At 40.9% G+C, this 20,317-nt stretch overlaps 1 protein-coding gene across 8 annotated transcripts in view; it reads right to left on the bottom strand.

The window, feature by feature from the left end:
• Positions 1 to 20,317, bottom strand: part of FHIT (fragile histidine triad diadenosine triphosphatase) — a 1,361,197-nt gene that overhangs the window by 173,370 nt on the left and 1,167,510 nt on the right. For all 8 annotated transcript variants that reach the window (XM_070576974.1, XM_070576975.1, XM_070576976.1 and 5 more), the window contains one exon: positions 6,199 to 6,267. In XM_070576974.1, the coding sequence (XP_070433075.1) occupies positions 6,199 to 6,267 (69 nt within the window). The remainder of the gene's footprint in view (positions 1 to 6,198; positions 6,268 to 20,317) is intronic.

The raw sequence follows: 20,317 nt of genomic DNA, 5'->3' as shown, positions 1-20,317 counted from the left end.
CATGAAGATATCATTGAACCCAGAGGAAAAAAGTCTAATTAACTGTCTCACCGAAACATTCCTTTCTTTTTGGAGAGTCAAGTGGGGACCCGTGGACTTTGAGCCCATTGTCAAAGGGCATACGAAAGAGATCCAAGTTCCACAATAAATATTATTAGTTATATAATACTTCTCTCCAGCCCTCAGGGCCAAATGACCTGTGTTTTAGCAAATTGATTTTCTTCATGCATTGTGTTAAGCCAAGCAATTGTTTCCCATGACATGCTTGAACCTATAGTTGCTCTGTCTATGAAATTCATGGTTGAATTTGTCCAACTGCTGATTGCTATTCCCATTTGCTTTAAATAGTCACTTCCTTCATCAGTAATTGGTTTTATATACAGTATACAATCACAACCATTCAATGTCACACATAAACATTTGATGAATTGCCCAATACAGTTATGAGAGTTACTTATTTGAGACACAGGTAGGGTAAGCCTTACCGAGTTAATAAAATAATGTACCATGGTGTTAGGCAATGGTTGTACCCCTCCCCCATGTTAGCTTTACATGCTCTTTTATCCAAGGACACATTTATGTCATTATCACAATCTTCTTCAACTTGTCAAGATAACAGAGGGCCCACTGAGTTCAGAGAAGGCCTCACATAATTCATGGAAATTTAAACAACACAGATGTAAGAAGGATTTGGGAGCAACAGATAAATAAGATCTGCATGGAGAACCATTAAGAAAGGGCTTTATAAGAGATTCTGCCTTGGAAAGGGTGGAGTTTGGACTCAGTTTTGAGGGAGAGAAGAGAGACACATCCTCTGAAATGGGGAAGATAAATCAGTAAACAAAACACATAAAGACAAATCCAGGACAGAGAGCTGGAGGAAGAGCAAGTGAAGATAAAGTCAGAGATGATGATCAAGGTCGGAAAGAAAGGAAGAGAAGCTCTTGAGTGTGCTTTCAGCAAATCCCACATCTGTATTTGTTACAGACACACAAATCTAGGTTTTGGTGGACGCAAGTTACTTATCAACTTTGACATGTACCTACGAGACTTGATTAGCAATCAGACAAGGTTTATAATTACTTTGCCAAGCCTTTCTGATGTGCCACAATTTGCAGCCATCTGCACACTGAGGTCTGACCAAGAGACTCCATTCCATCAATGCTCCATTAAATTAACCTCAGATGGCTGACATCACGATGTCAGAATCTCACTTGATGTAGCTATGAGTTAATAAACTGACCTTCTGAAAAACTAAGATGTTCTCTCCTTTTAAATTATGTTAGGATTAAGAGGGAATTTCAAGTTCCTCTACATCTTGTTCAACATCTTGTTCTTTCAGGTATTCATTCTTTTAATAAATATTTATTGAAGACCCACTCTATGCCAGATTAGGTCCCTGTTCTCATGGCTTTACAGTGTAGTTTGTGAAGCAGGCATTGAATAGTTAACTAATAAGTTATTTCAAGTGTTGTAAGTGTCAAGGAGGAAATAAACATGGTAATATGATAGCCTTACCGTGGAGGGGTTAGGGGATTAGCTGTCTTAGATGGGGTAGGAGGACCAGTGAAAGGGACTCTGAGGAAGTAACAATGGGGGAGCTGAGATTTGGAAGAAGATATGAAAGCTACATGAAGGGGAAAAGAAGATGAAAGAAGTTAAGGAAAAGAAAACAATATGTGCAAAGGCCCTGAGGTGAGAACAAGAATAATGTATTTGACAAAAGCAAGCAGTGAGAGAGAATGAGACTAACAGGAGCTGGGGAGGTAGGCAGGACCCACTGTTGAAGTTAAAGAACTCACCCATGGCCATATCATTATAAATGAGTAAGCAAAGAGGTGAAATGGATGTTACAGATAAGTGCACACACAGTGGACTAGACAGGGGACACTTGGGAATAGAAATATTTCAGTGGTAGAGAGAATAGGAGATGCCCATGAAATAAGCAGGGAGCTCAAACTCAAATGCCTTCAGGGGTTGGGCATTTATGGCAGAAAGGATAGATGAGTGGGGCAAGCCTCAGTAAGAGAAAGGGAGTGGTGGGAACATAGTGACCTAGAGAATGAGTGACATGTCTAATAGCATTCAGACTTAATAAAAAATACTTTGCAAGCAAAAGAAAACACACATGAGGAGACATGCAAACCCATGGACCATCCAGCAACACCGAGCTGGAGGAAAAACAGGAAGTAGGCTGGGAAAGAAAAAATCACTAAAGCATGGTCTCCCATAAGTCAAGAAGAGATAGATAGATAGATAGATAGATAGATAGATAGATAGATAGATAGATAGATAGATATTTGGGAGGAAGATTGGCCCTGAGCTAACATCTGTTACCAATCTTCCTCTTTTTGCTTGAGGAAGGTTGCCATTGAACTAACATCTGTGCCAAAGGAAGAGTTATATTTTCATGATCTAAACAAAAAAGATTGTTTTATTAGACAGTAACCCAAATGCTGTAATGCTAATAACAACAACAAAAGAAAAAACCGGCACTATTTGTTATGGAAATTGCATAGCCTAAAAATGGAGACAGTGATCAAACAGTCCAGATTCGTAAAGTCAGGACTCTCAGAACCACGTGGTCCACCCAAGAACTGGATGTTGAAGTCCTCCTGAAGAATTATGGCCCTCCACTCTGTGCTTGCATGGATCCAGCGATGGGAAGCTCACTCCCCTGCAAGGCGCTCTAAGTGTTCAGAAGTTTCTATCAATTTGACCTGTTGTTATGTAGAGCTGATAGCTGCCTCCATGTAGTGAATAGTTCCAGATCTGACCTCTGGAGCCACACAGAACATATTTAATACCTTTCCACCTGCCAGCCCTTCAGATATTTAGAACCAGGGACCCTGTCACCACCTTCCCCCTACCAGTCTTCCCTTCTCCAGACAACACATCTCCACCTTCAACTACTCCCCGATCACTTTCCAGACCCTATCACCCCAATCACCTTGCTGTGAACCTTCTCCAGTGTGTCACTATCCCTGTTCCAATGGTGCCCAAGGAGGACAGAACACTCCTAGCCGATTTATAATCTAGGGCTTCTTCTGGCATCATTTTCTATTTCTGCAGGAGTAGGAATACAATTACATTTTATGGCGCTCAATCCCCTGCTGTCCCTGTTCCCCACTCCCCGCCCTCCAAGGCACTCTGTTTGTTGTATTTCATGGACTGATGCATAATCTGGAGTGAATGCTCCCATCAGTATAAAGAATATCGTCCCTCATCGCCCCATCATTTCTGGCTAAGCTCACTCGGTCTAATGTACATTATGTCTTGTACCAATAATGCCTGTGCAATGCTTCATGCTCCTCATGTCACTTTCTAGACATTATCTTATTATGTACTCAAACTGGAGGAGTATTTTTGTACAAAGGGGAAGATGAATCTGAGAATGAGTGGTTAAAGGCAGAGGGAAAATGGGAAATCTGACCTTTGGAAAGAGAGCAGACTGGGAGCACCCAAGGACCTGGCTGCGAAACCAGGTTCCCCATTTACCCATGTTTGCTGGTTTTTTAAAAACAAAATTAATAACGATAATAAGAACACAAACAGCTACCTATTATAAATGCTTAGTATGCACCGATCCCTGCAACAAGCTTTTCATGTACAGTATGTCATACGTTACACACAACAATCTTTTAAAGTGTATGTATTATTATCTCCATTTTAAAGATAAGGGAATTAAAACACAGAAGTTAAGTGACTCATCCAATGTCACACAGTTATTAAGTGGCACTGGAATTTAAACTTAATTCTGCTTCTTTCCTTCTTTCCAAAGTTCACTTTCTTTTTGGATGGCTCACTCTATAGGCTATTCTTTTTTTGTTTGTTTTTAATGGTTTTGATAAGGAAGATTGGCCCTGGGCTAACATCTGTTGCCAATCTTCTTTTTCTATTTCTCTCCCAAAGCCACAGTACATAATTGTATACCCTAGTTGTGTGTCATTCTAATTCTTCTATGTGGGATGCTGCCATGGCATGGCTTGATGAGTGGTGCGTAGCTCCACACCCAGGATCCAAACCAGTGAACCCTGGACCACAGAAGTGGAGTGCCTGAACTTAACCACTCAGCAACAGGGCCGGCCCCCACCAAAGTTCAATTTATTCATAGTCTTATACCACAGTCTCCTTTAGTGGGTACTGTATGTAGTACATATGACTTACCAGTTGATTCAAAACAAGAACTCTTCTAGTAATTACTTCTCCTGCGATCTTCTCCAAATAGGTAGGAGGTAGGAACATGTGTTGCCACATGTGTGGGGCTGAGCCACTGTGACAGCATGCACAGGACAAAAGAGTAAGGGAGGAGAGAAAGGCCACACACTAGCCCCAGTGTTGGACATCGTGTCCTGCACTGGACTGAAATGTAGCCCCACGGCTTCTGTCACAAGTGCATTTGGAATATAAACAAGATTTCAAGGCGACAATCCAGCCTAAGAAAACAGTGTTTCCAAGCACTTTTAATACCACTTTAGCAGTATACACTTGTATATAAATCATGTGCTAATTTATTCATTAAAATAGCTTGTACTTGGCAACATTTTATTAACCTTAGTTTATGCTAATAAGATCAGTACTTGTATTTTTTTAAATGCATCTCTTTATAATTACTCCATAATTCTGATTTTCTTCCTGCTCAAACTAAGCCTTTACCAACCGCATTCCACATCCACTGAAAATGAGTTCAAATTACAATATTATAGTATATAGCTTTGAGAAAGCACAAATTTGGGAGAGAGCCTATTCCCATACCTGGACATGGTTCAGAATCTCCTCGGGATTTTCTTATACCTTATACTTCCTGATTCCTAAGTGCCTTTGCAATCTACTGAGTCAGAATCACTAGGGATGGGACCTCCTGGGAACTGCGATTTGCAGCAATTGGTCCACAGACCAGAACTTAGGGACCAGTCACAAGAGTATTTCCACTCTACACAGGTCTACCGCAGCTCTTGGAAAACACAGGAAGCACAAAATAGTGAGCAGTGTCCCAAAGGCATAATAACAGTCACTTCAAAGGAGCCACTGAGTTGCAGAAAAATTAATTATGTCTCATTATTAACGGCTGATCTCTTGTTGTTTATTTTCAAGGTCTGGGTAGCCATTTTAATACCCAGTTACTGCAAAGAATCCCTCTAAATACAAAAAAGATGCATCAATACAAATAAGACACCTATAAATACAAATAGTTTCTATCTGACCAAGTGGGGGTAATCATAGGAGTAGAGCCACAAATAAAGAACCAAAATAAAAAATGTACTTTGAACGTTATTCTGAAGGAGTTAGAAACAGTGTGTCAAATACATGGCCAAAATGGCCCCTCTTTCCTATTTGACATCTGTGGTGGACATTGCTAATCAATCACAGCACTTTTCCTTGCTGCATCCAGAAACAACAAAGCCCTTTCCAACCAAGCTCTCCAGGGCATCACTGCCATCTGATCAGCTTTTACGTGTAGGGAACATATTTGCTCTACCCAGGCTAGAAGAGACAGTTAAAGTGAAATTATCTATTTTATACCAGCTTTATCCATCATAAGCTCTATGCTCCACATAGTACAGACAGACACCTGAAGGCTCTTATGTACACAAGACCTTAGGAGCAGATCACCTGGCTCTTGCTGATTCATACTTGTGGTGGTTTCTTGTATCTTTGAATGGAAGCATCTAGAAATCAGCTAACTGTTAAAATGTTTATGATACATGGGTTACACTCATATCATTCAAACTAACGTAGTTTCCACTGACAATAATTCAAAGTTCCACTTTGAATAAATGCTATTAGGAGACACAAGTCGCGTTCCAAAGTATTTTTAAAATTAGATGTGATATTTGACTAAAAAAGTCATATATCATGATTTCCACTGGTGGCGCTATAGATTTTCTCCTATGGAGATTCTGTGCCACACTTCCATGCAAATATTTAGCCTCCTGTAAATAACAGGGCAGATATCACAAGGATACTTAATTTCTCCCTCGTTTCGTTTGAAAAAGAAAATTATTATAAATTCGTTTGTCTTTGTTTCCCATAATGGCCATTCTTGACTCCTTGGCCTCTACTGTCACTTCCCAAGTATTATTAGTTGGAATTCCATTTAAGACCTTATATTCAGGGTGATACCTGGTTCTTTAGGTTGATTTCATCACACCGACAGCCCCTGTGATCAAACAATAAGATCAGAAAGAGCAGACCCACCTCCTCATAGATGCTGTCATTCCTGTGAAAGTCTCCAGCCTTCCTTGGAAGAACGTGGATGTGAACGTGCTGAAAATGAGCAAGAAAAAAATAAAAGTGATTATCTCCCCATATATTTCTAGACTTGACAGTGATGCTCACATGAAACCCAATTACTCCACACTGGTTCCGGCTGGATTATTTTTCAGAGGAAGATGATGTTCGCCTGTTCACTTTCGGTAACTATATCTGAAATCTGCAGAGAATAGGGAGGCACAAAACAAGAGAGAATGACTTGGTGACATATATGAGAGTCTGAGTGAAGTGCCAGAGTGTTTTAGGGGCCCTGTGGAATTATTCATAGTTGTCAGTCTTAGTTGTATTTAGCCAGCACTTTGAAATGACAGCACATCTTAAAAGGTGACCGTAGAGACTCTGAAATTGACAAGAAATAAGAACTGGCTAACAGAGAACTATATAAGTAAAGAGCAAAATGAGTGAGAGTGGGAAGGAGGATGGGCCAAACTATAGAATCAGGCCTTCAAATAATAATCGTATAATAATAATATAAACACTTCTCATTTATTGAGCTTTTACTATGATAAGAAAGCTCTGTGTTTGGCATTTATCTCATGTAATGCTCTGAATAATCCCGTGAGGAAAGTTCTACTATGATCTCCATTTTATGGATGAGGAAATCTATACTCAGAGATGTCACAGTCCCACAGGAAGTGGCGGAGCCAGCACAAGAAGCCAGATCCTCCAGCTCTTGTCCCCATCTTTATCACCACATGCACTGATTCTGTGAAGTTAATCTTTTAAACAGCCCATTTTCTAGTCTACTAAAGCACCCAGGTAATATACATAGTAATGCTATTATGTAGAGATCATGAATCAAGGCACACAGCATATCTCATTCAATACATTCTTTAAGGCTAAACTGCCATTTGAGAGTTTTACTTTCCAAAGAGCCTCTGTTGTACCTAGGAGGAAGTCAAATCTGTTCCTGCCCTTGAGCTATGTTACCACGTTACAAACCATGGGGAGGAATGTGAAAATGAAAAGCCTCAATGTGGAGAGGCAGACAAAGAATCAAACCTTGTCCCTGACCACACCCAGCCCTTCTTGATTACAGCATCAGGCTCCAGGCCTCCAAAGGGCCTCCGGAGGATGTGAGATTAAGCGTCCCTGTGGCTTTGCTGCTGAAGGAGGGGAAATGATATGCTATTAAAGCAGAGGCAGAAAACAAGGCTGTTCATGGTGAGCGAAGCAGAGAGGAGTTTCGACTCAGCCCCTGAGCACACAGTCCCCAAGGAGTGACATGTCTTTGCCAGACTAGTCTCCAATCAATGAAGAAGCCAGTCACGGATTCCTCAGCAACTAGGACAAGCGTATACCTAAGTCACAAAGACTATGTGAGCAAGGGAGAGAGGGAGAAAAGAGAAACAGGGAAAAATAAATCACAAACTACCCATAGAAGCAAATGCTTAGGATAAAGCAGTGTAGGACGGGCCCAGGCTGAAATTTATTGAAGTCAATGAGCAAGCCCAGAACAATGCCACAGTTCAAGGAAATAGCCCACCCTTATAAGGAGCCTTCACTTACCCTTTACTCCAAAACCTGCTGCTCTCCTTTCTTCCCTTCTTCCTTTTCTCTTTTCTTCCTTTTCTCTTTCTTTCCTCCTTTCCTTCTTTCTTTCCCTACTTCCATCCATCCATCCATCCATCATTGCCCTTGTACTTTCTAATAACCAGGTATTCCAGATCAGTGTTCTATAGTCAAACTGACTAATGCAAATCCTGGACCTATCACTTACTAGCTATGTGGCCTTGACTTGTAAGGCCTACAGCTCAGTATTCTCATCTTTAATGGAGACTACAACAGTTTTTACCTTACAGAGTTGTTCAGAGGATAAAATCTGCTAAGTATATGCCTAACGTGCTGCTTAGTACATAGCACTAAATTCACACAGCTGCAGTAGTATTTCTCTTATTTTTTATTTATTATCTTTTTTTTTTTTAATCTGCAGACCAAGTAGAGATCGCATTCAGGGATTGGTTCCCACTTTAGCAGGCGAGACATCTAAGAAGCTCCTTGAAGGAGGCACAGTTAAAGTTTCTCTGTTGCTAAAGCTTGTTTCTGTTGCTTCGACTAGCAGTTCTCAAATTTAAGCATGTACCTGGGGCTTGGTGAATCACAGATCACCATGCCCCCCAAATTTGCATTTCTAACAAGCTCCCAGGTGATGCTAATGTTGCTGGTCCAGGGCCATATTTTGAGAAGCTGGGCATCCAGGTCATTCAATGTTCTACCTGCCCTATTGCATTATGGGAGATCTTTTACTGAATACTCCCCTGGCTTCCTGTACTCTGGTCACCCTCCATGCCTTGTCCTTAGGGATACGCCTATTCTTGTCCACTAATGACATATGGCTGGCTGTGAACTCGCATTATGGGAACCTCCTGGGATCAGGCCCATCCCATGCCTCCTTTTCTTTACCTTGCTTGCCTGGGTTTAGCATTCAGGGCTATTTCTATAGGCTCTGCTAGCACTCAGTCCTGGAAATGCCACTCTTGATCATTGGTAATCACTTGAAATTCACTGTGACACTGACGACAGCAAACAGCTCCCCGTATAGGTGATTTTCCCCAAAGGCATAGATCTCAACCCAGCCTGATATCTTGACATGAATTCTTAAGTGACAGACTGATCACAAGATCCAGACAAACCACTCAGCTTCTCAGAAAAGGGAATCATGATAAAGTCAGCTCAAAACCTCACTGTTGTGAAGGAACTGCCACGTGAAGGAATTGCCATGGTCTTCCAATAGAGTGGAATTCTGATAAAAACCCATGAACAACACAGATGGGGATAATTTGATATAACTTGTTCTTAGTGAATTCATATCGTGCACTGGTGATCACAACTTAGTTTTCTAAGTGCTCACAAAAGCTCTAATTAATAAAGTTCTCCAAAATTTTGCTAGGGTTTATTTTTTGCTAGGGTTTCAAGCAGTGTAGCTGCTTGAGTTGGAAGAGTATTTAAAAAAATCCAGGACACATTCCACACCAAAAAATTTTTCAGTCAAGTAAAATTTCACAATGCTCATTAGCATATTAAAGTATCTGAGAAGACCCACATAAAAGACACTTGGAGAAGTTTGTTCAGTTAGCAATCCAGAAACTTAAAGGGTAAGTTCTAAAGTGGGGAGAAGACAACAGTTCAAGAAGGAAGGTATAATCAACAGTCTCAGAGCTGTTGAAAGCTTGAGTTGGTTTCAGTGAAATTGGAGGGATAGAAACTTAACTGAAAAGATGCCCAACATCATTTGTCACTAATGGAATGTAAATCAAAACCACATTGAGATATTACTTCACTTTCACTAGGATGGCAATAAAAAAAAGACAATAACAAGTGTTGGTGAGAATATGGAGAATTGGAACCTTCATACACCATTGGTGGGAATGTGAAATGGTGCTACTGCTTTGGAAAATAGCTTGACAGTTCCTCAAAAAGTTAAACACACAATTACCATAAGACCCAGAATTCCACTCCTAAGTATGTACCCAAGAGATGTGAGAACATGAGTCCACAGAAAAAGTTATATATGAATTTTTATGGCAGTATTATTCATAACAGCTAAACAGGGAAAATAACCCAAATGCCCATCAAGTAATGAATAGATAAACAAAATATGGTATAGCCAGACAATGGAATATGATTTAGCCATAAAAAGGAATAAAGTATTGCTAAGTGAAAGAATTATTCTAAGTGAATTATGCTAAGTGAAAGAAGTCAGACACAAAAGGCCAGATATTGTATGATTCTATTTATATAAAATGTCCAGAAAAGGCAAATTCATAGAGACAGAAAGTAAATTAGAGGTTGTCAGGGGAAATGGGGAGTGACTGCTAATGGGCATGAGGTTTCTTCTTGGGATGGTGAATATATTCTGGAATTAGATAGTTGTGATTGTTGTACAACTTTGTGAATATACTAAAAAACATTGAATTGTACACTTTAAAAGAGTAAATTTTATCGTATGTGAATTACATCTCAGTAAAGCTATTATTAAAAAAAAAAACGCCACGAAGTGGATTTAAGAGACAATGGAAGATGAAGAAAGGGATATAAACAAGCACAGACAACTTTTGCAGGGAAAAGGAGTTTTGCAAAGAAATCAACAGCAGTAGCTGCAGAGAAGGGAGTAAATTAATTTTGGGGAAATACTGGCTTAAGTTTCCTGAGCCTACTAATTTCTACAATTATTATTATTACCATTAGTAGTAGTAATTGTTGTTGTTAACATTTATTGAAAGCTCACTACATGCCAGTTCCTGGGCTGATTTATATCACCATTTCAATTAATCCTTACAGTATTCCCAAGAGGCAGTTAATAAATGCATCACCATTTCCAGGTGACAAAATAGACCCAAAGAGGTTAAGTTACTTGCCCAGGGTCCTACTGAGAATGACTGGGAGCTGAAATCTGAACCTGAGTCTTGTCATCAGAATTTGTTCTTGGAATTTGCTCTTCGCTACCAAATGACACCATCTCTCAGGAGGCCACCCTTGCAAATATATATGCACCGTTACTAGCATAGAATGCTCCCACATAAATGGTAACTAATGTTATAGTTAAAAATAATTTAAAAACAGGTACCAGAAATGTGTAAGTAAAGCTTTTCTTTTTTGCTGAGGAAGAATCACCCTGAGCTAACATCTGTTGCCAGTCTTCCTCTTTTTCTTGAGGAAGATTAGCTCTGAGCTAACATCTATGCCAATCTTCCTCTATTTTGTATGTGGGTCACCACAACACCATGGCTGATGAGTGGTATACGTCCATGCCCAGGATCTAAACCCGCAAACCCGGGCTGCCAAAGCAGAGCACACTGAACTGAACGACTACACTAGGGGGCCAGCCCCTAAGTAAAGCTTTTTACCTTATGAGAAATAAACAATTAAATGATATATTGGTGTTTTTCAGCAAGTGGACTAAATTTGGGGGATTCTTCTAACAACCAATGAAATAGCCCACACCTCTCTAGACACCAGGCCTGCCTCATTCATATTGTTCAGCCGACAGCCTCCGAGTAGTGAGAGATGCATTTATCTCCATGTCTTTGTTACCTAGATTATATAATTAAGCTACTGTTATAGGAGAAAAGAAGGTGAGACAGTAAATGGTTCTGTTTGGTGGAAACGGGCTGTTTTGCCCTTTGCAAGTCAGGGAGGCATAGGAGACGGACACCAAACATCTGTAGTAATTTGCGAGTTAGAATCTACTGGAGGATGCCAACGGAGTGAAAAGCTAGAGGCAAGATAATGGGAAGGGAGACTGTTAATTCCTCGTGCCCAGCTGTCTCTCTCCCCATGGCAGTAACTCTCCCACCAGTCTTCCCTTTAATTCACTGAGTAAAGGAAAATGGAAGAAGCCACTTGAAATGTAATGGTCTCCCTCTTGCTGTTCCTTTTTGGGTCTATTACACAAACAGTAGGGAGATTTCTCATTTTGTTCTGTGTATTGCAGTAGAACTGAAAAAAGAAGGAGGAGGAGGAGAAGTTCTCCCAGCACCTGCTTGCTTAATTGGTAATGATTCCCTTGCCCCCCAAAGTGAGTGGTTTTTAAACAAAGTGGGCACATTCTCATAAGCAACATTACCATCTTATAAACACATCGTTAAAACAGGAAAGGTGATGGAACTATGACACTAGCTCCCATTTCCTGCTGGGAGGAGCAGCCCATATGCCACTCACCTTTTATGTTTCTTCTCATTTGCAATCAGTGCTTCCCTTACTTTATAAAAACAAATGATAGAAAAGGTGAATTTTCCTCCTGGATGCTCTGTTTTGAATTTGTGAGCACTGGGTAAGGAAGTTGATCTACTTTTTATCTGTTATTTTTGTTCTGAATTTCAGTGAAAGAGCTCCTTAAAACAAAGAGAACAAAAATAATCTCTCCTGGGTTTACCCAATGTCTATCACAGCATCTTATGTGACCTCGTACTTTGGGATGAAGACAGGCTACTCTCAGGCTTGCAGTGTGGAAGATGGGGAAATTGATGGGCAAAACAGATGCATTGACACTGGCTCATGTTTGCTCAGTGCCCTGGGCTTCTGTTCTCGTGCAGGAGGGATTGAAGAAGAGTCTGCCAATTACTTCTACCTTGTGAGCTTAAAGCCAAAAGGAGAAGACACACACCCAAGCTCACAGAGTTCAGCGACACTTTACACAGCATCAGATTCCATCATCTTTCTTTTTCGAACTGAAAAGACTTTAATTTTTAGAAAATTTGAAATTTAAAGCTGATTGGTTGCTAAAAGCTCCTTTAAACTCTCATTGTGGTTTGGAGCCATACATCATCGCAGCCGGGATGCTGAGATGATGTACTGCACCCATATATCATGAGAGCCCCATCCCCCTCATGACAGATTATTATAACTCACAATTGGAGCATCTCCGGTGACGTATGGCTTAAAAACACAATTGTTAAGCCACGAAACTCTGGGAAGGTTTCCACAAATTCTGGGAGGTTTTTTTTGAAACTGAATTGGTTTTTAACCTTTTTTTCTTAAAGTTTTTCAACTTGACTGGGACAGTATGGGCACATGGAAAGCACTGTGTTTCCTCTTCTTCATGAAAAGCATGCCAGCTGCTTCAGCATCATCGATATTCTAAAGGAAAGAACTCGTTGACAAGAGGGTCAGGAACCACCACTGGCCTGTGCCTTTTGAAAGCCCACTAATTTTATTCTTGAGTTGGCCACGTCAAGGTGTCCTCAAGGCCCTGTGAGCACCAGTGCTTCTAGTAACATTTATTTTGGAACTAAGTAGCTGGCAGTGTTTTCATGGTGACCCGAAACTTAGTAAAAGAAGTTGAGGCCTCCCCACACCAAGTAAGGCAGAATCTAACCATGAAGAAAACATAAGTTTTGGGGTTGGTGATGGTCCAGACTGGAATATATTTAGCAAGCCTTGCTGCAGAACCAAGCCTTCCGGGGTGCAGCAGAAGCAGGTTGTCAAAAATATTTTCAGAACTTCTGTCTTGTAATAAAGCAATTGCTAGAATTTACTGACTATTTAGAATATGCCAGCATTGGTCTAAGCACTTTGTCTGCATATTTCATACAGTCTGCACAATAATCTTATGCATTAGGATGCTGGTTTTATCTCCAGCACTTCCCAGATGAGGCAAGATGAGAGAAGTTAGAGATGAAGAAATCGAGGCCCAGGGAGGTAGAGTAAGTAGATTTGCTCGATTCCAAGGCCCAGGTATGACACTTACTATCAGCACTCTTGCAGAAGTAAAAACAGCCTAGCAGAAGTGACAAGCCGACCACCCCACATACCACTCACCCTTAGGCTATTAAGCACTCCTGCAAGAGAGGCCCACGAGACAACAGATTTCCTATAAATGTAAGAATCAGTCTTGTACAAATATTCTGTTATCTTTTGGCTAATGATTGATTTTCAGTAACATGACAGCTTTGGTTCTTAAAATGGTTCAGCAAGAAAAGAGTAGAATTTATAATCATTTCCCTTAAAAAAGTTGACAAACTTAAGCAAGATCTACAAAACCATGATAAACCTCATATGGTCATTCCTGCTGTATTAGGTTATGCTCTTGCAACAAGACAGGTGGAAGCCCTGGTAGACCGTTCAGGTAAAGAGTCTTCCTGTGCAGCTCCACGTGCAGGAGGCCAGAGGTTCTCTGCGAAACTAGCTCTGCTTGCTGCGGCAGGGCCAGCGCCTCAGTGATACCTCCAGTAAATAAATAAAACGACTTTCAAGAGATATAAAAAACGTTTCAGGATTTGTCACCCTTGTATTTTATCAGCTATCATTGTAGCTGCTGTGTTTACAGTACAGTCTCAGTAGGAAAAATTTAAAAGTGTTCTTCCCTCTACATGCAGCTCCTTTCCCTTTCCTTCTCTCCACTTCGCCTCAGTTTTTTAGAGCCAGTTCAAATGTCGCCTCCTCCATGTAGCCTTCAGACTCTCCAGGGCTCCTTTGATTTTTTGTGTGTATCTCAATGATGGCATTTAACCATAAAGTATCGATAATTACAGGTTTCTCTTTTCTGTTATTCTGGAACTCTGGGCTATTCCTTAATGCATTTTTCTCCTGATTATTTCCTTCCCTCACTCCAAGTTTCTAGCTTAGAGGCCACATTGTGTAAATGCTCAGTGGATGGATGGATGGGTGGATGGATGGATGTGTGGATGGATGGATGGGTGGATGGATGGGTGTGTGGATGGATGGGTGTGTGGATGGACGGGTGGGTGGATGGATGGGTGTGTGGATGGATGGGTGGGTGGGTGACTGAAGTGTTCATAATTTGTTAGCTTGCTTAAAAGAAAAGAAAAAAGAAACCTGGCACATACAGATTCTCTTGGCCACACTTGTCCTTCCCTCTGCCTAAGAGTTCCTGCACATACAAGGGTGTGGCCTATGAAGAACCATGGTGACTCCTTCACGGATACTTTTCTTCCCCGTTGAAAAATATCTTTTAACCAAAATGTAGGTTTCAAGGTTTTGTCTTTCCAGCTTCATATAAGTCCTTTTTAAAAACTCTTCAAACATGCTTGAGTGTCTGGAGCAAAGAGTTTATCCTGAAAACAATCATCGCAAAACTGCCAAAGGGACATATTCTCTGCTCAGAGTTAACTTTAATAAGAGTCACTGCGGTTCTCTCTCAGGAGAGCAGACAAAACCCACCCTTTCTTTGGATAGCTTCTGACCTTCATAAGTTAATTCCAGGATGCTCTCTTTGCTAGAAAGAATTTCTTGAATATGTATTTTTTATTTACACATCATATCAGAACATTAATCTACAGACTTATTCCCTCTGGGTGTCTTTCTGTCGGGTATACAATAAAGGATTTGGATGCAAATGAAACAATGATGGCATTTTTCCTTGTCTTACTCATTTTGTGACAAATGCACATTGCTTTACTGTTTGCCATACACATAATTACAGTTCTTTAATTTATGTTTCAATAAAATGTATCATAATAAACGTTTACTGCTCCATGAATAAACATTCAAATGAAGCCTCTAATAGAGGTTACATGATTCGAAGCAGCTCTGTGGCTTTCCAGAAATCTCGCCCTCTACTTAATGAGCATCATTTCCATAATCTGTGCATTATTACTCAAGCCACCCTTTAGGAATATTTTACAAAGCAAAAAAATTTGTGAAATATTATTGGTCCAAAGGGATAAAAATGTTAAGGGGATTAGCAGCTTATCCTATTAAAGGGACGGGGCAAGCTTTCATGTCCCTCCAGAGACAGTGACACAGTAATTAAGGAGATGGTGCTTCCTAATTATCTCACTAGCCCAGTGCATCCCTACTGTAGTTTTTGCCTTTAATATCTGGTTTAAATAAAAGTGATGAGAAACCCAGAAAGGTCAGCCTTGAAGGGCAAGCTTGAGCTAATTCTCTTTCTAGTGCTAATGAAGAGACCAGAAAGTAGACCTATAAATTCGAGGGAGGTCAGGATACCACAAAATGGACACCCCTGCATGTGGAGACAGACACACGATTTCAATATCAAACAGTCACCCTCACGTAACTGAACCCAGAGAAGACCCTAATCTGGGCTTCAGAAGTTGACGGTGTCACGCATTATTTCCAGTGTGAGTTATTTTTTAGGAAAATTATTTAACATAATTTTATGTCATTATCATTTCCAAAGGTTAAGCTATTTCAAATAATTTTTGCAAATGGTGTTCCAAAAAGCAGGGGCTTTTAAAAAATGACTAAAGCATAATGACATATTTCTTTTCTTTTTGTCCAGCAGCTAAGACTGGGTTAACTAGAGAGAAAAGAAGACACTGAGAGAAATGAAGGAACAAAGATCCTTTGTGGAGTGGTAAGATCCAGAAACCCAGCCTCTGCTGAGTGGTGACGACGCATGTTAAAATGACAGCCGTCTCTTCTGACACATCCGCCTGCTTTATTGGTGGGTTGGCACAATTTACTTAACTTTGCCAGGAGGGAGTCATTTTACATAGTTAGAAGTTGTGTTTCTTTAGTATGAATAAATATCTCTGGGCCTGGTTGCAACATTTTGAGACTCTGCTGTTATTTTCCATAGGAACGGCAGCAAGCAGCAAAAAGTCCCCAAGTGGAGCTCTCTCTCGCTCTCCCACCATCTGATGATTTGTTATGAGTAATCTACTCCTGGCTTTGACTGTGACTACAAAATCTTTCAAACGAACATTATCGTTCCTTCACACAAGCTGAATATAAGATTTTCACCATTTCAATATGGGTATTTTCACATATGACTTCAACAAAATAAAACATTCAGCATAAATAGGATTTAGTGTGGTCCAAATTTTATCGTATTTCTCTGCCGGATTTTTTTTTTTTCACATCCCACTTTGCTTTTGGTACATATGCTTTCCTGTTTTCTAATGTTCCTGAATTAGAAAGAATTAGGCAGAACCATCTTTAGAGGATTACATTTTCCTTCTAACTCTAGTGAGCTGGTATTTATTTTGGAGTTGTACTTTTAGAAATGACATCTTTTAGGATGGGGCAAATCTCAACCTACAGAGCTGTTCAGGAGAGCTGCTACATTTTGCAAGGGCTCTACGCAGATATGCTACAGAGAGCATTAACTTCACAAATGAGATTCTTTTCAAAGATATCACTGTAAAATATACCAGAAAAACCATCCCCACCCAACTCCCTATAACCCATGAGGGCTGATTTGATAGCTCAAGACAAGATAAATGACTCCGATTAGGCCAATGATCCCCAGTTTTATAGGGACCTCCTAAATCATATCTCAGTTTGGGTCTAGAATGATGATGCTGGGAGCATCCAGAGGGCTGCATATCATCTCAGCCTGGCTCCCACACAGGGAGCCAGGGAGATTTGTGGGACCCTGTCTGGTGGCTTTGTGGCACAAACGATGAATACTGCTAAGGCAATAATAATAAAAAAAAGGAAACAGGCAATGGGGAAAGCCCTGGAACCATCCGTCATTTTTCTCATAATATACTTTATTGTTCAATGAGACAGAGTGATGCCACAGGCAGTGCCCAGAAATTACATAATACGACAAATCGATAATGTTTCTTCTACTGGGTGATTTTAGCAACTGAGGCTTGGGATTTATGTTGACTAAACTTCTTTGGTCCAGAATGGAATGCTTGCTAATTTCAGCCTCCGTGGTTCACCATGGACTGGCTATTAATGGAAGACACACTGCATCATGTCATTTAGTCCAAACCCCCTTTACAGAGGGAACTGCAGTAGGGTATGAATGACAACTCCAGTTTGCCAGAAATCTGACCACAGACCCTAGATTTACAGTGGTGGAGACCTTTTAGGAACGTTTAGCGCAAATGCTCCCTCACGGCATGAGTCAGAATTGACTGTGTAGGAGGTGAGGTGAGGTGAACAGTTTATGATGATTTTCCTATGGCTTTTAACCTTTGGAATTAATTTTTGGTCAAGAGGGCCATCCAATGGCTGACTGTGTATTGTTGCATGTAAAGAAATAAATGTCGGGTCCGGCCCCATGGCCAAGTGGTTAAGTTCGCGTGCTCCGCTGCAGCGGTCCAGGGTTTTGCTGGTTCAGATCCTGGGAGTGGACATGGCACCACTCGTCAGGCCACGTTGAGGCGGCATCCCACATGCCACAACTAGAAGGACCTGCAACTAAGATATACAACTATGTGCTGGGGGGGATTTGGGGAGATAAAGCAGAAAAAAAAAGAAAGAAATGTCTTTCTGGTGTGGCTTAGGACACTCCTGGGCCCTGGCTACTGCCAGCATTGGCTTAATTCATTGACACGATTAACCAACGATCCATCTTTTAAAGTTAGTTACACAGCAGGCCATGCCTGGCCCATGGAGATGAAAGTTGGGAGTCCAGTTTGGCTCCTGAGAAATGTCACACGTTCATCGGCTGATAGTCTAGGCAGCGAGCGTGACAGGTAACACTGAATGAGCAAGTCCTATAGGCAGGGTAAGTTAGAAAGTGCTCTCCATGGATATGCAGCCACCAAGTCTAGATTTCAGAGCAAGCATAGCTTTCACTTTAAGCCCAGTGACATGGAAGGTTCAGGTCCTTAACCCTGCATCGTGGGTTAATGATGTGCACATTCTGCAGCTGGACCAGTGTTCGTACCTCTCGCTGCTGTTGCCGCTACTGCCATCACCACCACTACTTCTACGACTGCCAATGACCACAAAAAACTTTAATTTTTTAAATTAAATTTTTAAAGATGTTTTCATTAAATAAATCATCTTTCAACTATTTTTAAGGAGTTCAATTCATTCTTTGAAAAATGATTCTGTTGAAGCCTAATCTATCAGACAGACAGACTTAGAAGCATTCTCCTGGAAACAAGTGCGAGACCCCACACGCATATCCTAGGCCCAAAGCAGCCCTGGAGCATCTGCAGAGCACAGTGTGAAAACCTTTGCTTTCAACCCACTGGGGAGGGAGACTGAGAGCAGACACCCGGGGCTTCTCCCCACAGGATACAAATCCTCAGGCAGTAGAGCTTGGTGGGCGAGAGTGCCAAGCTCCAAAGTCAGAGGAAACTCCCATTCCAACTCTCATTTCCTGAGTGTTGCTGGAAAGCACTTTAATGTCTCTAAGCCTTGGGTTCCACATTTATAAAACGAAGATAATGAAGTACCCTAAGGGCTGCTAAGATAATTAAATGAGATAATACACGGAGAGCCCTTGGCACAGCTTCTGTCACCATAAAGAAATGCACAATAAACGTGAGCTGCACTTCTAGTTATTATTACTTAGGTCTCTGTTATCTCTGGCTATAGACTGAATATTTGTGCCCCTAAAATTCATATGCTGAAACTCTAACCTCAAATGGGATAGTATTAGGTGGTGGGGCCTTTGGGAGTTAATTAGGTCGTGAGGGTGGGGTCCTCATGAGTAGGGTTGGTGCCCTTATAAAAAGACACAAGCAAGTTTGCTTCCCTCTCCCCACCATGTGAAGATACAAGAAGAAGACAGGCATCTATAAACCAGGGAGTGGATTCTTGCCAGACACCAGCTCTGCAGGTGCCTTTGTCTTAGACTTCCCAGCCTCCAGAACTCTGAGAAATAAATGTTGTTTGAGCCACCCAGTCGATGATGTCCTGTTACAGCAGCCCAAACTCACTAAGAAACCTCCCTAGCAAGGACTCCCCCAATTTCTTTATATAAAAGAGCCCTCACCATAACACAGTCCAGTCCCTTTCACTACCTGAAATTACAATCCTTACTTGTTTATTTTTCATTTTTTAAAACATATTCACAGCTGTGATTCCAACATCTGGAATTATGCCTAGCACATAGTAGTCACTCAGTAGATATATGGAGAATGGATAGGTTAAGAAAAATAGGAGGAGGAGGAAGAGAAAGGAAGCATTCCTACTCAATGTTCAAGAGATCACCGGAACTCTACTGAACTTGAAACTAAGAGGTACAATTCTTTAGAGGAATAGCAGAAATAAATTTGATGGCATGTGCTTTCATCAATATAATAGTGTAAGGTGATTTTTTTAAAACTGTCAACTATGTTTAATACTGTTCTCTGATGTGAAGGCACAAAAAGGGGAGTGGCAAATCAAACCAATTGGGGTAAGCCACAATGAAAGTCCAGCCTAAGAAGCAAGGATGCTTCTCACTGGCCTCTCATGCTTTTCTTCTCCTGAAAATTGCTGTCCATTATTCTTTCTTTCTCTCTCTGTCTCTTATACTTGGCTTTACTTTGTCCATGCAAAAGTCTTCCTTATGATATCACATATTCTCTTTTAGCCTAAAACATTTCAGAGCCTCCTGTTGTGGGTAGTGTGTAGTTATACAATTAGAGTTGGGGTGCTTCACTGGCTTGTGTTTACCTTGAGTGCCTGTGTAATATTTGCATTCAAAATGTAATATTAGACATTGGAGAGAGCCCATGAGAGTCATAGCTGACCTCCAGGTATCAAGATGTCATGAGAGCCATGAGAGAGATGAGGACTTCTGCAAGGGCTGCAAAGCCCAGGAGAGGAAGGCACAAACCACTGTGGGATACCGTAAGGGTTAATGCCCCTGGACTCCCCTAATAACAATCTCAAATGCATGATAGGGATGTGGTGTGTTAAGGTGAGAAGGGCTGTGATG

The sequence above is a fragment of the Equus przewalskii genome, chromosome 15, assembly GCF_037783145.1.
Source record: "Equus przewalskii isolate Varuska chromosome 15, EquPr2, whole genome shotgun sequence".
Lineage (NCBI taxonomy): Eukaryota > Metazoa > Chordata > Mammalia > Perissodactyla > Equidae > Equus > Equus przewalskii.
Note: the sequence above shows the minus strand (reverse complement) of the source record. Positions and strands in the feature narration are given on the sequence as shown.